Consider the following 18,437-nt stretch of genomic DNA (forward strand, 5'->3'; position numbering starts at 1 on the left):
TCCTGACCCAGTTAATATATCAATTGAATGGAGGTGATGGGCTGTTTTTTCCTAAACATTAATGTATTTCTAATATTATATATTAACCACTAGATTGGTCCAAGGGCAGATATTTTTGCAGCCGTGAAAACTGCAGCGGAGGATCCAAATTGTTCTTCCGATCAACACCACAAATAATATCGCTGTACTTTATTTATATGTTTTTACTGAAGAAGACTCATAAAATTAGTAAATGTTATGGAATCAAACGATGTGAAGCTTTTCAAAGACTAAAAAAACCGTAAAACTTACACGTTCAAATTTGATCAGAATAGGAGAGGAGTGGAAGGATGAAGTGAAAGTTTAGGGTTATTCTCAAGGTCATCAATGAGATAGTGCGCCTATTTTCAATAGGTCTAATAATATTTTGGAGGTCTATTAGTCCAAAAAAAATTGAGGTGTATAAAGTCATTTAGTGTCAAACTTTTCCATTTATGTTTTCAAAATCATATAATAATAGAGAAGACTTAAATATGAAAACCGTCTCTGCAATTACGGCTTGTTTTGATTTTAACCTTGCAAAAAAAAAGTTTGATTTTAGTCCTTGTAAAATACAAAAACGGTTAAAAATGTCCTTGAGGTGAATTTTTTGCTAACATGTCAACTAATTGATGATTTTGAAGATGCTGACTAGGATGTAATTGATGATTTGAAAGATGCTGACGAGGATTTTTGACAATGTTGAATTAACATGTCATTTTCATTTAAAAATAAAAAATTGAAAAATAGAAATAGAAACTTAATATACTACTTACCAAAAAAAAATTAATATATTAGATTTTAAAAAAAAATATCAAATTGAAGAAAGAAATCACATAAAGAAGAAAAACACAGTTTCTGTTCATCTTCTTCAAATCGCAGAGTTGTTCTTCGTGAGTTATTCTACAGTTTGTTTTTGTTCATCTTCCTTAATTTCGTTTTCGTAATTTCGTGTACTGTTTCGTGTAGAAATCAACAACTGCGATTGAATCTGCTACCACCTCTGCTACTCGACAACTTCTTTCTTCTTTGCGTGAATTGTCCTTCAATCGCAGCTTTGATTCAGGAACCCTAATTTTTGCCTCTTTCTTCTTTGCGTTTTTCTTCTTTACGTGATTTCTTTTTTCAATTTGATAAATTTTTTTAAATCTAATATTTTTTTTGTAAGTATATTAAGTTTCGATTTCTATTTTTCAATTTTTTTTATTTTTAAATGAAAATGACATGTTAATTTCACGTCGTCAAATATCCTAGTCATCTGCCAAATCATCAATTACTTGACACGTCAGCCAAAAATTTACCTCAATGACCTTTTTAAAAGATTTGGTATTTTGCAGGGACTAAAATCAAATTTTTTTTTTTTGCGGGGGCTAAAATCAAAACAAGCCATAATTGCAGGGACCGTTTTCACATTTAAACCTAATAGAAAAAATAGAAAGAATACAAAATGGAGAGGATCCCAACTCATATCAGAGAGACTTTTTGCCTTCTAGTTAGCAAAAACAAAATACATGTAGATTATTGAAGTTAAAATGCCCAATAAATTAAAACACATCCTTTTCGAGACAGAATTTCTATTTTTAAATGCTTAATCAGTGTCCCAAGAGCACTATTTAACATTTTTCATTAAAAATATTGTAGCCCTCCCTCCCTCTAAAAGACTCTGTTTTTTAGTAAGTTGTGCCCATTCCTCGGGAGATAGGTCGCTCTTACTCATTTACTTGTAATTATTATGATCTTAATTCTGCTGCTTCTTACGGTACTTAAACGTCAACACCAAAAATATCACTATACATTTTTATTTTTTTTTTGTTTACAATGAGTGGGAATCGAACCTAGTGGCTTTATCTTTTTATATAAGTGGCTGTGCAGTGCAGGGCATCCATAACTTCTACTATTAATTATTAATCTTGTGTGACTGACGGGTAAGGTCTCTATTGTGTTCGTCCTTATTCTCCTGTAAATGTTGAACTTACTCTGTTCTTAAATCTTAACTTACTCTGTTTTTCAAATGCTTTTTGTTTCAAACCAACAATAACTTTGGTTTTTTTGTGGAAGTCAAGATCTTCTCCATTTTATTGAAAGAAATAGAGTTCAATACATCAATTTATGAAAAAGATAAAAATTTTAGAACCCAGTTTTTAAAATATTTAAAAAAGTCTCACTAATATCCCATTAAAAATAGAGAGGATCTCAACTCTTTTTTTGTATGTTCTTGTAGAATTTGCAGAAATGGAGAGTCAAGTATCTAGTACTAAAATATTTGAGAAATTCACATGGAAAATTGAGAACTTCTCTCGCTTAAATGTTGATAAGATGTACTCCGATCCTTTTATCCTTTGCGGCTATCCATGGTACATTATCTGATTTATTACATGAATTCCTAATATATGTGGACACATTGTTTATATGCTCTTTGACACGATTTATTACATGTGTGTTTTGTTTTTATTTGTTTATGTATGCTTTAGGAGGATTCTTCTGTTTCCAAAGGGGAACAAGACCAAAGGTGCAGTCGACCACTTATCAATTTATTTGGAGGCTGTGAAAACTGAATATGCCTCTGAGGGATGGATCAGAGATGTCAAATTTAAGTTAGTTGTATTCAATCAGCTCGATTCCAACATGACAATAATCTCAGAAGTTGTTTTTTACTTCTTCGCTCATTCTCCTTGCAAACCAATAATATTTATGCTTGAAAAACAACTGCTATATTATTTTTAACAAATCATAACAAACAAATATTAATTATAATATTTGGAAATATCGCAGAGTAATGTTTAAAACAATTTTAAACAGTTCCCAGGACAATAGTTAAGCATGTTAAAAAGAAAATTATGTTTTGGAACTTGTGCATGCAAAAAGTTATTTTACCAATATTAATTTGATCTTTTATTTTTTATTTTGGTATGCTTAACAAGTGCTCCGGGACACTGTAGCATAACTCATATTTAAATGAGGTGTTTGTTAATGGGTCATGATATGCCCTTATAGCATACTGTTAAGATACTTAAAATAGTAATTAAGTGTTGGGTAAAACAATCTTTGACTTCTACATTGGTAAAATGCACAATTTTCAATACCAAATTACTATCTTTGTACACTAACAAGTGTGTTGAGGGCACATGTTAACTTTTAGCTTCTTTAATTGAGTTTTATATATGTTCATAATGAGATGCTCTCATTTTCCCTTTCACACAACCAAATTGACTCTTGAACATGATTTTGCCAGAAACTACGCATAAGTTTAAAGCAAATGAGAGTAACTATGGTTATTTATCTTTCATGAAGTTATCCCAGCTTCGTAATCCTAAAAAGGGGTTTATTGTGAAGGATGTTTGTATTGTTGGGGCAGAAGTTTTTGTCTGTAAAACATTTGAGAAACCAGTGAATCAAGCAGCTGAGCTAACTGTTTCCCTAGCATCTGGAAGTCAAAATGGGCATGTGAAAGTGGATGTCCCAATACCAAACCCTGAAGTTCAAGGCCCAACTATGGAAGTATGTTCTGATGATCCTCCATCCATTGAGCGTCCACGGAAGAGAAGTCGCAAGTTTACTGATTTGGCATTTGCCGTATTGGGGAGAATTCTTTATTTCCTTAGGACTAAAAAAGTGAAAGATATGGATGAGCAAGCTTGTAAGGAACTTCAAGTTTTATGGAATGAGCTTAAAAAATTTAAATTTGATCTTACTTGGCTAGAGCCACAAGTTCAATGTGCTTTAGGAATGAAAAGTTTTGTGGAGAAAGCTCTACAGGTTGAAAAATTGAAGGAAAATATTGAAGCTATAGAACTTGAAACGGGGAGACTAAAAGCAAAATTGGCTGCTGCTGAGGTAAATCTTAACGTAGAAAGAGACTTGTTGAAAGCAAAAGGCATCAAAGAAAGAGATTTGGATTCTGAATTGGGGTCTGGAAGTTGGAAGCCATAGATAGACCTATGGATAAACATGGATTGATTTCAATGAATGCTACGGAGTTTTGTATTCTTAAGTATATTATTATATAATAATGCAAGTGTATTAATTTCTGACTGGACTGTGATTAACAAACTATTAAGTTTCATAGTATATTTCTTATATCTCGAGATTACCTACGAATGTTGTTATATATGAAACAATTTTCTTGCTTAAAAACTTGAAATTGTCAATTGCATTGTACTAGTAATTGAACTTAATACTTTTCAATGATGAGACCATACATTGTTATGTGTTGTGTTCATGTCATGTTCTGTATCAACCACTAAGGTAAAGCGGTAGGGCAAATGTTCTATCAACAACCAAACGTTCATGTGCACTGTATTGGGAAAAATTCTAACAGTAGAGGTTAATATTTTTTAAATCAATTGACACTCCTAGTGAAATTTGCAAATAGATCCAAATAAACAACATAATTTTTTTTTGACAATATTTTCCGAATAAAGTCTTTCAATCACTAGAGCACGTGCTTCAATCGTGATAAAAGTTAGAGCATCTCCAATAAAGATATCTAAGAGAGTTTCATAGACTAATGATACGGTACCTTAACTTTTTTATCATTGAAGTTTCATGACGTGACACAGAGGGTATCAGAATTGATGATATCGGTACCTTAAATAAAGTACAGTATCATCACTTTAATGTTATTATTATTTTTATTTTTGGTATATAAATCTAATTTAATAGCTTTCATATATGTCAAAACATTACCGTTTGTTATTAATGTATGATACACAAAAAGTGGTATCAGCATTGGAGTAAAATATGTATGAGTTGCATAAATATTACATGACACTGTAGGGACCACTCGTTAGTAATGTATGATACCCAAAGTGGTATCACCATTGGAGATGCTCTTAGAAATCCTAATATGTTAACCCTGTTTTTCAATAAATTTGAACGGCTAAAAAATTATACAAATTTTACCACAATGGGAATCGAACCTACATTCCTTGCTTACAATAAAATCTTTCAACCACTAGATTTATTGAGAAGCTGGTGTATTTAGTCCATATTATAGATAGATACATTAGATGTTCAATGAATAAAGGAAAATTTCTCATTAGCAGAGAGTAATACTTAAGCAAAAATAAAAGCTGCAATTAGAAGGACTTTTGACCTTCTCATTAGCAAAAGCAAAAAAGTAAATGAGATGCATTAACCAAAGTTAAAACGCCCAATATAAATGCAGAACTGTATGAAAGTATCCCTCCCGTCCATCTGAGGAGATAATTTGTTTGTTGTAAGTTGTGCCAATTCCTCGGAAGCTAGCTAGATTATGCTGCTGCTTAATTACGATTCTCAAAAAATTGATTTTAGCTTTGCATTTTCCTCTGTTTTTTTTCTTTTATATGCTTTTCATGAACTTTGCATTCCCAAATCACTTTGTGTTCTTGTAGAGTTTGTAGAAATGGAGCATCAAGAACCAAGCACTGAGATATTTGAAAAGTTCACATGGAAGATTGAGAACTTCTCTCGCTTGAAAGTTAATAAGATATACTCCGAACCTTTCATCATTGGTGGCTATCCATGGTATGTTATTTGAATGAATAAATGAATTAACATTTCCAACTGGTGGATACTGCGGTTTATATGCTCTTTGACACCACCATTTATTACATTTTTTTGTTTTGATATATATAATTTGATTATGTTTTAGGAGGATTCTTCTGTTTCCAAAGGGCTGCTTTTCAATATATTTGGAGGCTATCAAAACTGCTAATATGTCTGAGGGATGTGGCAGAGATGTCAAATTTAAGTTGCTTGTATTCAATCAGTTGGATTCCAACATGACAATCACAAAAGGTGTTTTTTACTTCCCCTCTTTTCTTAATGATTTTAAATATATTTTCAATTTTAAGAGATTATATATGTCTATGTCAATAATTATTCAATTTAACACTTTTATACGAGAGGGAGGCCAATTTTTTATTATTTAATGTTAGAAGTATGTTTTGATTTTTCTATCATAGCAAACAACTATTGACGATAATTATTGAAAATAGAGCAATAAACAATATGTTTACATTTCAAAGATTTAGAAACAATCTTGTAAACAAGATTGGACCGAATATATATCGTACACGTTCATAATGTGATGCTCTCAGTTTCCCTTTTACATAACTAAATTTACTCTTGATACATGATTTTGCCAGAAAGAAAACACGATTTCAATGCAAGGGAGGTTAACTGGGGATTTACATCTTTCATGACTTTAACTGAGTTTCGTGAAAAGGGGTTTCTCGAGAAGGATACTTGTATTGTTGGTGCAGAAGTTTTCGTCTGTAAGTCAACACTTGAGGAACCAGTGAATCAAGCATCTAACTTAACTGTTTCTGAAACAACTGGAAGTCAGAATGGGGAAGTGGAAGTCCCAATGCCAAATCCAGAAGTTCAAGACCCAAAACTTGAAACTATTTCACCAGTTTCTACACATATTGATGCAGAGTTGTTCTCACCCACAATTGAAGAACTTATGGATTTTGGTACTATAGGACAATTAGAGGAAGCATGTACCGATATTCCTCCACTTATTGAGTGTCCGTCAAAGAGAAGTCGCCATTTTAACTATTTTGCTTTTGCTGCATTGGGGAGAATTATTTATTTCCTCAAGACTAGGAAAGTGAAAGACATGAATGAGCAAGCTTGTAAGGATCTTCAAGTTTTATGGGATGAACTCAAGAAATTTAGATTTGATGTTTCTTGGCTAGAGCCCCATGTTCAATATGCTTTGGGAATGAAAAGTTATGTGGAGAAAGCTTTTGAAATAGAGAAGTTAAAGAAGAATGTGGCAGCTCTAGAGCTGGAAACAGAGAGGCTAAAGGCAAAATTGGTTGCTGCTGAGGTAAATATTGACATAGAAAAAGATTTGTTGAAAGCAAAAGGGTTTGAAGAAAGAGATTTGGATTCTGAATTGGGATGTGGGAGTTGGAGACCATAGATCTATATCTAATAATGGATTGATTTTAATGTCTTCAAACTATTATCTTTAGAGGTATTATGTTAAAATGTGTTTTCTGATCTGTTTAACATACCATACCTCATTTCCTATTGTTGCTTTTTTGTTTAGAACTTTCATTTCATATTTCGTGCCTCCAAGCTATGCTAGCTTTAGCAAAGGCATAATTTCACTTTATTATTATGTATCTTTTTGAAATTGAGATGGCCCTTGAAATATTATGAAATGTGAAATCTTTTTTTCAGTTAAAATTTTACTTTGCATAGCATACTGTTAGGCACGGGTACTCCGCGAGTCCCGGTGTTTGATATATATGTTGGTCTTCTGACTAAGAAAAATTTTGTTTTTTAGATTCATTGTAAAGTTGATGTATCTAGACAACATTATAGTCTAGATACATCAAATTTACAATGAATCTAAAAAACAAACTTTTTCTTATATATATACGACCGGAGGGAGTATAATTTTGTACAGTAGTAGACCATAAATGGTGTCAACAACCATCTAGGAAGCACCGACACTCCTCAGATTAGGCGTGTCCGTGTCCGACACGTGTCGGTGTCCGTGTCCGACACCGACACTTATGATTACACTAAATTATGTCATTTTTCCAAATTTTTATCGGTGTCGACTTGTCAGTGTCCGTGTCGTGTCCGGTGTCCATGTCTGTGTCCGTGCTTTATAGACAACCATATTGGTAATGCGCAATAAAAAGGTCGGTAGTACTAGTAAGCCCGGTGCACTTGACAGATTTCATGTGTTAACTTTTAACGCATATTCCTTCTGTGCCAAAATAATTAATCTATCCCTATCATCTATGTAAGCACTGCAAATCTTTAGAAGAGCTTCAGGTGGAGCATTTTTAAGAAGTGTTATTGAATATGTTGACAACCTTTGAAATAAATAATCACATACATCTTGCTTTATCTTCTAACTGCATTTTTACTTCTATTCCTAATTTCTTCCATGTTTGGATCTTGTTGAAAACTTTCCTTCTCCCAAAACCAGCAAAACTTGCTTGTCAACAAATGTAGTCACTTTTAGTTAGCAATCACTTTAAATAACATATTTTTCACTTTATGAATTTGTCATATAGACCAACTTTCCTTTCTCAAAAACCAAAATGTGTAATAGTCCAATTTCATTATCTTTGAAACTGAAATATATGGCCACACAAAAATTGTTTATGCAACTCCATTGATTCGACACTTTCATGATGTTATTTTGTATTGGGCCTTTTTATATCCCTTCATGTGTTTGAAGAAGCAATTCCTTTTAGGTTGCTTCTTTGTAACTTGTCATTGGTTATTTTACTTTTTGGTTGCTCTTAAGTGATGTTATGTATTTTATTGATAAACATTACTGTATATTATAAAATGTTACATTATATATGTTATTTTGCTTCAGTAGCTTGAAGGTACTCTTTTGCAAATCAAACATGTTCTTTACTAAATTGAAGAGATTCATGAACTTCCTTCCAATCATCAAAAACAAAAAACTAATGAAATGCCTTCGTTAAATTAAAATGGCCAATAAAAATATTAGTATGGTGTCCTGTAAATACAATTCAGTGAAGCTGCACGAATGTTGATATGCAGAGTCTAAGTTCGAATTTAGGATTCTTCACTTCTCCACACTTACATTATATTAGACTAGTTACTAGGCTACTTGATAAAAAATAGTATATTATTATAGTATGCCTATCATATATGCTCTTCTTTTTTTAAGTTGTGCCTTGTAATGTTATCTTACCACTTCTTCTGCTTCTTATGTTACTCCACACAAAAACTATCTAGTTATATATAGCCTTGCATTTTGGCTTCTTGTGTATGTGTTTTAGAAATGGAGCATCAAGAAACGAAAGGTGAGATTTCTGAAAAATTCACATGGAAGATTGAGAACTTTTCTCGCTTGAACGCCAAGGAGCTTTACTCTGATCCTTTCATCCTCGGCGGCTACCCATGGTATTTGAATCGATGTTTTCCAACCACTTAGAATTTATTGGATATGTGTTATGTATGCATGTTTTCTTTTTTGTGATCAATTTAGATTAATGTGTTTTGATGCGATTTGGTTTTGGTTTAGGAGGATTCTTCTGTTTCCAAAAGGGAACGATGTAGACAGTAGCTTATCAATCTATTTTGAGGCTATGCAAACTGCAAATATGTCTAAGGGATGGAGCAGAGATGTGAAATTTAAGTTGCTTGTATTTAATCAGCTCGATACGAACATCACAGTTATACGAGGTAGTACCCCCTTCTTTTGCCTTTCATTATGGGTGAAAATAGATCAGGCCGGCCTACATAGGCCTATGGCCTAGTCTATTCAGCCTTAGGCCAAATTAAGACTTTTCATACATCAATTTGCTTTTCATACACTATTTTTTAAAATAGAGCAGATTAAGACTTTTTTAGAAATCTATTTAGCTAAAAATGTCAGGCTATATGCGAGATTCTTTTTATTTTACTATGTAACTAAATTGGCTTTTCATACATCAATTTGCCAGAAACTAACCATGAGCTCAATGCAAGTCAGAATAACTGGGGTTTCCATTCATTCATGAATTTAGCTCAGCTTCATGATCCAAACAAAGGGTTTATGGTGAATGATGCTTGTATTGTTGGTGCGGAGGTTTTAGTTTGTAATGTAACACATGAGAATCAAGTGAATCAAGAAGCTAAGTTAACTGTTTCTCAAACCTCAGTTGAAAAAAATATGGATTTCAATAGTGTAAGACAATTAGAAGAAATATATTCTCATAATCCTTCACTTATCAAGTCTCACCCAAAGAGGAGTCACGAGTTTACTGAACCAGCGTTTGCTGCATTAGGGAAAGTTATTCATTTCCTTAAGACTAGAAAAGTGAAAGATATGAACGACCAAGCTTGTAAGGATCTTCAAGTTTTATGGGATGAACTTGAGAAATTTAAATTTGATCTCACTTGGCTCGAGCCACATGTTCAACATGCTTTAGGAATGACAAAATATGTGGAGAAAGCTCTAGAGGTTAAAAGGCTGAAGAACAATGTGGTAGAGCTAGTGCTAGAAACAGAGAGGTTGAAGGCAAAGTTACTTGCTGCTGAAACAAATCTTGACATAGAAAGATGCTTGTTGAAAGGAAAAGGCTTTAAAGAAATGGATTTAGATTCTGAATTGGCGTGTGGGAGTTGGAGACCATAGAGACCTATGAGTCTAGTTAAAATGATCTTCCTATGAATCATGTGAATCATGAAAATGTGAAATCTTTTTTCTTGCTTACAAACTTGTAATGCTAAACACTTGTATTGCTTTGTCATTGCATCTTTGTAATATCCCAAAAAAAATATATTATTAATAAGTTAAGACAATTTGCCCTATTCATATTATTTTTTATTTTTCACCACCTAGACTGCCTAATTTGATTTGAGAGTCAATTATGACATCTTAACCGATGTGTGACTTCTTAACACACCTCCTCACGCCCAGCACTATTGGGCTTGGTGTGTGGATATAAACGGTGGGTGACTCGATTTCGAAAACCTGATAACAGGTGGCCCAACGGATTGTGGAGAGGCTCTGATACCATCTTAGAATTTGAGTTGGGCCTAACTCATCCTTACAAAATCGGCTTGTAAGGTGAAGATTGTCTCTAATATATAAACACTTATTCATGTCATCTCGCAACCGATGTTAGAGTTCTTAATAGTGAATAATTAGTAATTAAGATAGAATTTTTTAGTGTAAGTCAATATTTTTCTATATTTAAGAGTGTATATATGAGTGTGTGGGTGTATTCTAGTTTGTTGTGTTAGATATAAAACAAAGAGAAAAAGAAATATACACTTGCAAAATAATTTGACACAGTCAATCGATTACAACCATATTATATGTCATGTCACCCCACTTATCTCCAGTTGAACCATTCTTATTGATGGCGCGAGTTTAACATTAATTTACACCGAAAGTGTGTCCTTTAAACTCTCAAACAAAATAAAAGACGTTCCTCTAGAATCATGCAAAAACTGCCACGTGGGAAATCCTGATTCTGTTGCTTGAACCATTTCTAATGGTGTTCAATACCCTTTCAATTTTTAAGCTTCAATTTTGGGAAACTTTGGACGAAAATGGCGATTGGAAATGCAGGAATTACCAATTGGTTCCAAAAGAATATCACTGATCCTCTTCTCGCCATTCTCAACAGGTACTTTTCAAAATTTTCACTTTTTTTTTTTAATTTTCTTTCTTCAGCTCTGATCCATTTTACATTTGTTGTTAATCACTATTAGACGTGATTCTTCTGCATTTTGTTTCTGTAATTGTTATGTTTTTGGATTTTAACACTTGTTTCACATGTATCATTTGTTACGGATTATAGAAAACAAGCGATTTTGGTGTTATGTAATTTAAGGATTATTTTTAGTGATAACTGGTTAATATCGTTCGCCACAACGAAGAGATAACGTGGTCTATGTGAATCTAGTGGGAAAAGATAAGTGATAGGAAATATGACAAGCTTATTATTAGTTTCAATTGTAGTTGTGCGTGTATGACTAGCAATCGGTTCATGTTAAAGATTTTATCAAATATTGTTCCCTTCGATGTTGTAAATAATTGTTTTTGGTATAATTTTTCAAAGTATGATCGTTTTAGTTTAAAAGTTGTTGGATGAAACTCTTGGAAATTTTCCTATCTGCCCAAAAGTTTATTCAGTGGTAGGACTCTATCTTGAATGGTGGTCATTGTTTGTGATTTTAGCAGGATGCAATGGTAAGAATAAGAGTTGTACAAAGGAGAATATAGTTTATATATAGTTTTTGATGATTAATTTTCATATTGGGATGTCATGAAAGTTTGAGACACTTCTAAATTTCAATAGCTCGGTATTTTAGAAAGGTGTGTATATAGGTTATAGCTAGTGTATTAGGCTTGAACAGGCTGGATATATGATGAGTTAGTGTTAGCATGTGTGTCGGGCATGATCTGAGTGTTAGCGGCCAACACTCGGTGGGATTTAGTCCTACATCGGATAGATAGGACTCTTGAGAAGAGTTTATAAAGAGGAGGCAATCTTCACCTTACAAGCCGGTTTTGTAAGGATGAGTTAGGTCTTGATATTCTTGACATGGTATCAGAGCCTATCGGGTTTATCGTTGGGCTTCCGACATCATTCACGCTTCAGGCCCATTGGGCCAGGCTGAAGCGTGAGGGGGTGTGTTAGCGGCCAACACTCGGTGGGATTTAGTCCCACATCGGATAGATAGGACTCTTGAGAAGAGTTTATAAAGAGGAGGTAATCTTCACCTTACAAGCCGGTTTTGTAAGGATGAGTTAGGTCTTGATATTCTTGACACTGAGGCTAGGTCGTGACAATCTCATATCTACAATATTCTATATGATAATAGACCATCACATCAATCATCTCAATCTCAGTAATACAATTGGATATCATGTAGATTAATTACATCTGTAGTTTTGATCACCGTGTGTATGATCATAAAATACCTAATTGGTTTCAACTTATCTGAAACATTGTTTGTGGAAGTTATTTATTTGATACTATCTAAAAGTATTAATTAAATCAAACATTTTCTAAGATATAGATTATGTAAGAAATGGTCACATGGTATCCAATCCACTTCCAGACTGATAACATCTCAATCTGCGCGGAATATCCTTGTTCCCCATGATTCGCATGAGTGGTTACGGATTGAATCCTTTCTCAGTTCAAACCCGCTCTCACGATTCTCTCCTTTTCGGTTTCAAACTTCAGCTATAAATAGAGGCCTCAGCCTCTCTCGCTCCAGATTTCCGTCAAACTGAAATCTCTCTTTCTCTCCGGGGAGACGTTGTGGTTGATCGAAAAACAGCATAATCTTACCGCTTCTGCTGCTTCTTACGCTACTCAACACAAAAAATATCTCTATCTCTCTCTGTAGATGTATACTGATATTAATCTTAGTCATTCTTAAGTGTGACGGGTACGAGGCTCTACTATGTGAGTCATTATTTTAGAATCAAACTATGAAGTTTACATATGTATTCTGTTTTTGCTTGATAGTGATTTATGATATATATATATTTGTGCAGAGAGGTTGGAGATATGGAGCATGAACATTCTAGTGTTGAGAATTTGTCAAAAAAACATTCTAGTGTTGAGAAATTTACATGGAAGGTTGAGATCTTTCCCTTTAACCGGGGAATTTACTCCGAGCCATTTGTCCTCGGTGGTTATCCATGGTATGATATTTGAATTATTGAATTCCCACAAATTTTATCTTTTTGGTACAAGAATTCCCACAATTTTTAATTTATTTGATTGGATGCTAAACTATGAAGCAATAATTCAGTTACGCCAATATTAGGTGGTGTGTTTTGCTATGGACCTCTACTAGGTGATGTGTTTTGGTTCCATTTTGGTGTGTGGAGGCTTGTTTTGGCGTGTCCTTTAATTTTGGTGTTTTTTGGTGTTTTGGGAGGCTTGTTTCTAGCTCCTTGTTTTTTCTTTTGTCGCTTATGGCTCTGTTTGGTAACACAAATAAGCTAGCTTATAGCTTATTATATGAGCTTATAAGCTTGTTTCAAAAAATTAGAGGTGTTTGGTAACAAGCTTTTTGTACTAGCTTATAGTTTTTTTTCAGATGTTATTTCAAGTAGCATTTGAGCTTATAGCTTATAGCTTTTTACACTTTATTCCATTTTTACCCTTTAATTTAATAATTATCCACTCTAAAAAATAAACTACCCACTATCAATTATGTAATTTTATATTTAATAACCACTTTAAAAGCTAATTTTACCAAACACTTTAATTTCAATAAGCTAGCTTTTCAGCTATCAGCTATAAGCTAGCTTTTCAGCTATCAGCTAGTTTTTCAGCTATCAGCTAGTTTTTCAGCTATCAGCTAGCTTATCAGCTATCAGCTAGCTTATAGCTTATTTTTACCAAACAGACCCTATGTATCATGTTCCCTCGCTTGGCATTTTGTATGCCTTGGTTGAGGCTTTCTAATAAAATTTGCTGTTTCAAAAAAAAAAAAAATCAGTTACTAATTTTAGAAAAAACATAATTTAGTAAATGACATACTTCGGTGTAATCATATGTGTTAAGAGTCTCACATCAGTTGCTCAAACTCCTGATTCTAAGAATATGTTTCGGTATCTGACGACATGATACCAGGATGTGTGTTCGACAACAGAACATGCCTAATCCGAAACAAAAAATATATGTACTTCATAGATACAAATCACTCTTATACATGGTTTACATTTTTGTGTTTTGATCTGTTTTGGTTTTGCTTTAGGATATTATATCTGTATCCAATTAGGAGTATCAAAGGAGACGAAAGGCTATTAATTTATTTGAAGGCTGTGCAAACTGCCAATACGTTTGAGGGATGGAGCAGAGATGTCAAACTTAAGTTGTCTGTATATAGTCAGTTCAACAGTAGCATTACAATCACAAAAGGTTTCATTTTTTTCGTCTCTGCAAACAATATAGTTTTTCTTTTTATCAAAGCGAACAGTTAGTATAATATGTCAATTTGACTCTTCATATGTCAATTTGCCAGAATCTAACTATGAGTTCAATGCAAGCAACACTTTCTGGGTTTTTGAATCTTTCATTGATCCTAAGAAGGGGTTTATTGTGAAGAATGCTTTCATTGTCGGTGCAGAAGTTTATGTTTGTAATTCAAAAAATGAGAAACAAGTAAATCAAGCAGTTAACTTCGTTTCAAAGTCGAAGCTAGAAGAAGACGGATGCCAAAATGTAAGCGAGCTTATGGATATCAAGGGTTTGGCACAAATAGATAAATCCTTTGCTCCTTTACTAGAAGAAGCATGTTCGCTACACCCTTCACTTATTGAGTGCCAGCAGAAAAGAAGTCGTAAGTTTAGAGAATGGGCGTTCACGGCTTTGGGCAGAGTTCTTTATTTCCTTAAGACCAGAAAGGTGAAAGATATGAGTGACTTGGCCTGTAAGGAGCTTCAAGTTTTATGGGAGGAACTTCAGCCATTTGGTTTTGATTTGGCTTGGCTAGAGCCTCGTGTTCAATCAGCCATAGGACCGAAAAATTATTTCGAGAAATTGAAGGAGGCAGAAAAGCTAAAGGATAAAGTGGTATCTCTAGAGTTGGAAAGGCAGAGGCTTAAGTCAAAGATAGCTATTGTAGAGGTAAATCTTGATGCTGCAAGAGGCTTGTTGATACTCCCTCCGTACCACAATATCGACCATATTACACAAATTATGTAATGCAATTAATGTTGTATGGAAAAGAGAAATTATGGGTTGTATTACAAAATTGTCTTTTATTAATGGTATGGAAAAGATAAATTGAAGTCTTGAAAGAAGAGAGAATATTAAATAGTTGAGGGGTATAATAGAAAAAATAGTATTAAATGTTTCATTGGTAATGTAATGTGACTTTTAATTTAGTATAATTTATTTTTTCAGAGTGACTTATAATTTGGTATAGAGGAGTAACCAAATATTGGTATGGAATATGGATGGTTTTCAGTGTCTTGAATGGTTATCAAGATCAATATTAATGAAGATGCATTTCATTGTATTGTATTTATATCAACCTTTTTTTATTAGGTTAAATTGCACTTTTGGCCCCCTATGTTTTAGAAACTTGTGATTTTGGCCCCTTAATTTTCAAAATAGCATTTTTGGCCCCCTATCTTTACCTTTTTTTGCAAAAGGTCAATTTTGACCAAGTCAATGCTAATGTGGCAAGTCAGTTAAGTGACTCAGCTGCCACATCACTTTTTTTCAACTAATAATTAAAAAAAAAAGGAATGGAAGGAGGGTGTCACGTGAGACCATTTTCTGATCCAAAGGCTACCCACAAGGAAATGGAACAATTTCGACATTTTTTGTCAGTTGAGCTAGGATTTATGGGACTAAAGGGAGTATAATGTATCTAAAAAAATTTGTGTGATTTTTAAATTCCATATTTTCTTTCATTCACTTGATGCTATTCCAAAACCAAATAGGTATCTGTTCGAATATTAATATATACGGTTTGGTAAATTAATTGCATTTTTATAATAGATAAAATTAATTATTTAATTAACTTTTAAATATAAAATGACATAATAAAAATATGTGTTTAATTAATATTTTTTAAAGTAATATAATAATAGTAAAGAAAAAGGAACGATAAACTATAAATTTAAAATTAAACTGATAAAAAATAAATTATAAGGTTGTGAAATAAAAATTACTCCCATCAAACAGATTTTTTTTAATATGAATTACTAATAAGTTTTAAAACTTGAAAATTTAAAATCACTATAAAAGATGCTATTAGAGGGACTTTTGGCCTTCTCTGTAGCAAATAAACAAAAAAAGTAGTAAATGAGATGCATTAAACAAAGTTAAAATGGCCAATAAAAATACGTTATGAAAGTAGCCCTCCCGTTCCTATGAGACTACTGTATTTGTTGTTGTTGTTGTAAATTGTGCCAATTCCTCGGGAGCTATAGCTAGATTATGCTGATTCTTACGATACTCAAAAAATATCCCACTAATTTTATTTTTCCATTTCCATTTGTGTACATATATATATATAGGGCTGCCATTGCTTCTATTGATCTTATGTGTTTGGTAAGGACTCTTTTAGAGTTTGTATAAATGGAGCGTCAAGAACCAAGTACTGAGATATTTGAAAAGTTCACATGGAAGATTGAGAACTTCTCTCGCTTGAATGCTGATAAGATATACTCTGAGCCTTTTATCCTTTGCGGCTATCCATGGTATGTTATTTGAATGAATGAATGAATTGGCATTTCCAACTGGTGGATATATAGTTTATATAATTATTCTATAATTGTGTATTTTGATCGATATATATGATTTGGTTATGCTTTGGGAGGATTCGTCTGTTTCCAAAGGGGAACAAGAATAAAGATGTAGTAGACCACTTATCAATTTATTTGGAGGCTATGCAAACTGCCAATATGTCTGAAGGATGGAACAGAGATGTCAAATTTAAGTTGATTGTATTCAATCAAATCGACACCAATGGAACAATCACACAAGGTACGTACGTCAATCATTATACAGTTTCTTGTTAATATGAGAGAGAGAGAGAGAGAGAGAGAGAGAGACCAATTTTTTGATGTTTGATGGTATAAATTTTTCTAAAATATCAAAGAAAACAATTACTATCATAATAATTGAAAATAGAACGATAAACAATATACTTGATGGACCGAATTTATATGATTCTGACAGACATATATAATCTCCTTTTAATCGATTTTTTTATATATGTCCATAACGTGATGCTCTCGTTTTCCTTTTTACATAACTAAATTTACTCTTGATACATGATTTTGCTAGAATGCCAACAGGATTACGATGCAAAGGGAGTTTCCTGGGGAGTTCCATCTTTCATGAGTTTAACTGAGCTTTGTAATCCTGAAAAGGGGTTTATTGTGAAGGATGCTTGTATTGTTGGTGCTGAAGTTTTTGTTTCTAATTCAAATCTTGAGAAACAAGTAAATCAAGCAGTTAACTTAACTGTTTTACCAGTTTCCGTTGAAGCTACTAAACAAGTTGATGCAGAGTTGGGGTATACAGCATTGGGGAGAGTTATTCTTTTGCTTCAGACTAGTAAAGTGAAAGACATGAATGAACAAGCTTGTAAGGAACTTCAAGTTTTATGGGATCAAGTTCAGAAATTTAAATTTGATCTTACTTGGTTAGAGCCACAAGTTCAATCGGCTTTAGGAATGAAAAGGTATGTGGAGAAGGCACTGCAGGTTGAAAAATTGAAGGAGAATATGGTAGTTTCAGTGTTGGAAACAGAGAGACTAAAGGCAAAATTGTTTGCTGCTGAGTTAAGTCTTAAAGTAGAAAGGGACTTGTTGAAAGCAGAAGGCATCAAAGAAAGAGATTTGGATTCTGAATTGGGGTCCTGGAGTTGGAGGCCATAGATTTATTGTTAAACATGGATTGATTTAAATGAATGAATCATGTCTTTTTAAGTATCTTACAGGCTTATAGCAGATGAGCTTATAGCGAATAACTTATAAACTATATTTTATTTCCTTTGGTAATTCTTGGATTAAAAAATTCAGAGTATGTTTTCTGCAATTTGATTGATGCACTATATTTTATTTCCTTTGGTAATTGTTGGATTAAAAATTTCATAGTATATATATGTCTTATATCTTTGATTCCACAATGCTAATGAACTTCTTATTTCAACTACAAACTGATTTCTAACCCCACGCCTTATTTCAACTACCAACTACAGCAAGGGAATAGACAAAAATTAAAACATTTGTTTCTTATTAAATCATACGACATTTTTTTATTTCAAGCACGCATGCAACTAATTATGCAAGAACTTTAATTCCTATATGGACAAAACTTAGGTACCGTACTAACAGTTGTGTTCGTCGTCCTGTTCCCAATCACAATAGAACACATGTACACTATCAATATATTTTTACGGAAAAGGTTTAACGGCGTGAGTTACGAAACAAAAAATAA

At 33.1% G+C, this 18,437-nt stretch overlaps 5 protein-coding genes across 6 annotated transcripts; all 5 read left to right on the plus strand.

Annotated features, from left to right (window-relative positions):
* The first annotated feature begins 2,244 nt into the window (after nt 1-2,244).
* On the plus strand, nt 2,245-4,044 carry LOC123890269 (MATH domain and coiled-coil domain-containing protein At3g58270-like). Its single transcript, XM_045939837.1, has 3 exons — nt 2,245-2,372; nt 2,490-2,656; nt 3,248-4,044. Exons 1-3 carry the CDS (start codon nt 2,251-2,253, stop codon nt 3,946-3,948), a joined length of 990 nt encoding a protein of 329 aa, XP_045795793.1. The 5' UTR covers nt 2,245-2,250; the 3' UTR covers nt 3,949-4,044.
* A 1,086-nt stretch (nt 4,045-5,130) lies between these two features.
* Nucleotides 5,131-7,172, plus strand: LOC123890270 (MATH domain and coiled-coil domain-containing protein At3g58270-like). Of its 2 annotated transcripts, XM_045939839.1 has the most exons (4): nt 5,131-5,236; nt 5,394-5,526; nt 5,654-5,799; nt 6,150-7,172. In XM_045939839.1, exons 2-4 carry the CDS (start codon nt 5,405-5,407, stop codon nt 6,932-6,934), a joined length of 1,053 nt encoding a protein of 350 aa, XP_045795795.1. In that variant the 5' UTR covers nt 5,131-5,236; nt 5,394-5,404; the 3' UTR covers nt 6,935-7,172. The 2 variants fall into 2 exon arrangements, with proteins under 2 accessions (XP_045795795.1, XP_045795794.1); XM_045939838.1 differs by lacking the exon at nt 5,131-5,236 and having other exon boundaries at nt 5,274-5,526.
* Nucleotides 7,173-8,420: 1,248 nt separating this feature from the next.
* LOC123890273 (MATH domain and coiled-coil domain-containing protein At3g58360-like) lies at nt 8,421-10,308 on the plus strand. Its single transcript, XM_045939841.1, has 3 exons — nt 8,421-8,916; nt 9,038-9,198; nt 9,459-10,308. The coding sequence occupies exons 1-3, from the start codon at nt 8,795-8,797 to the stop codon at nt 10,130-10,132; spliced, it is 957 nt and encodes a 318-aa protein (XP_045795797.1). The 5' UTR covers nt 8,421-8,794; the 3' UTR covers nt 10,133-10,308.
* A 565-nt stretch (nt 10,309-10,873) lies between these two features.
* LOC123890271 (MATH domain and coiled-coil domain-containing protein At3g58210-like) lies at nt 10,874-15,280 on the plus strand. Its single transcript, XM_045939840.1, has 4 exons — nt 10,874-11,132; nt 13,019-13,168; nt 14,233-14,396; nt 14,500-15,280. Exons 1-4 carry the CDS (start codon nt 11,056-11,058, stop codon nt 15,180-15,182), a joined length of 1,074 nt encoding a protein of 357 aa, XP_045795796.1. The 5' UTR covers nt 10,874-11,055; the 3' UTR covers nt 15,183-15,280.
* Nucleotides 15,281-16,547: 1,267 nt separating this feature from the next.
* On the plus strand, nt 16,548-17,875 carry LOC123889167 (MATH domain and coiled-coil domain-containing protein At3g58360-like). Its single transcript, XM_045938388.1, has 3 exons — nt 16,548-16,690; nt 16,810-16,976; nt 17,280-17,875. Exons 1-3 carry the CDS (start codon nt 16,569-16,571, stop codon nt 17,873-17,875), a joined length of 885 nt encoding a protein of 294 aa, XP_045794344.1. The 5' UTR covers nt 16,548-16,568.
* Nucleotides 17,876-18,437: the final 562 nt, after the last annotated feature.

The sequence above is a fragment of the Trifolium pratense genome, linkage group LG6, assembly GCF_020283565.1.
Source record: "Trifolium pratense cultivar HEN17-A07 linkage group LG6, ARS_RC_1.1, whole genome shotgun sequence".
NCBI classification, from domain to species: Eukaryota; Viridiplantae; Streptophyta; class Magnoliopsida; order Fabales; family Fabaceae; genus Trifolium; species Trifolium pratense.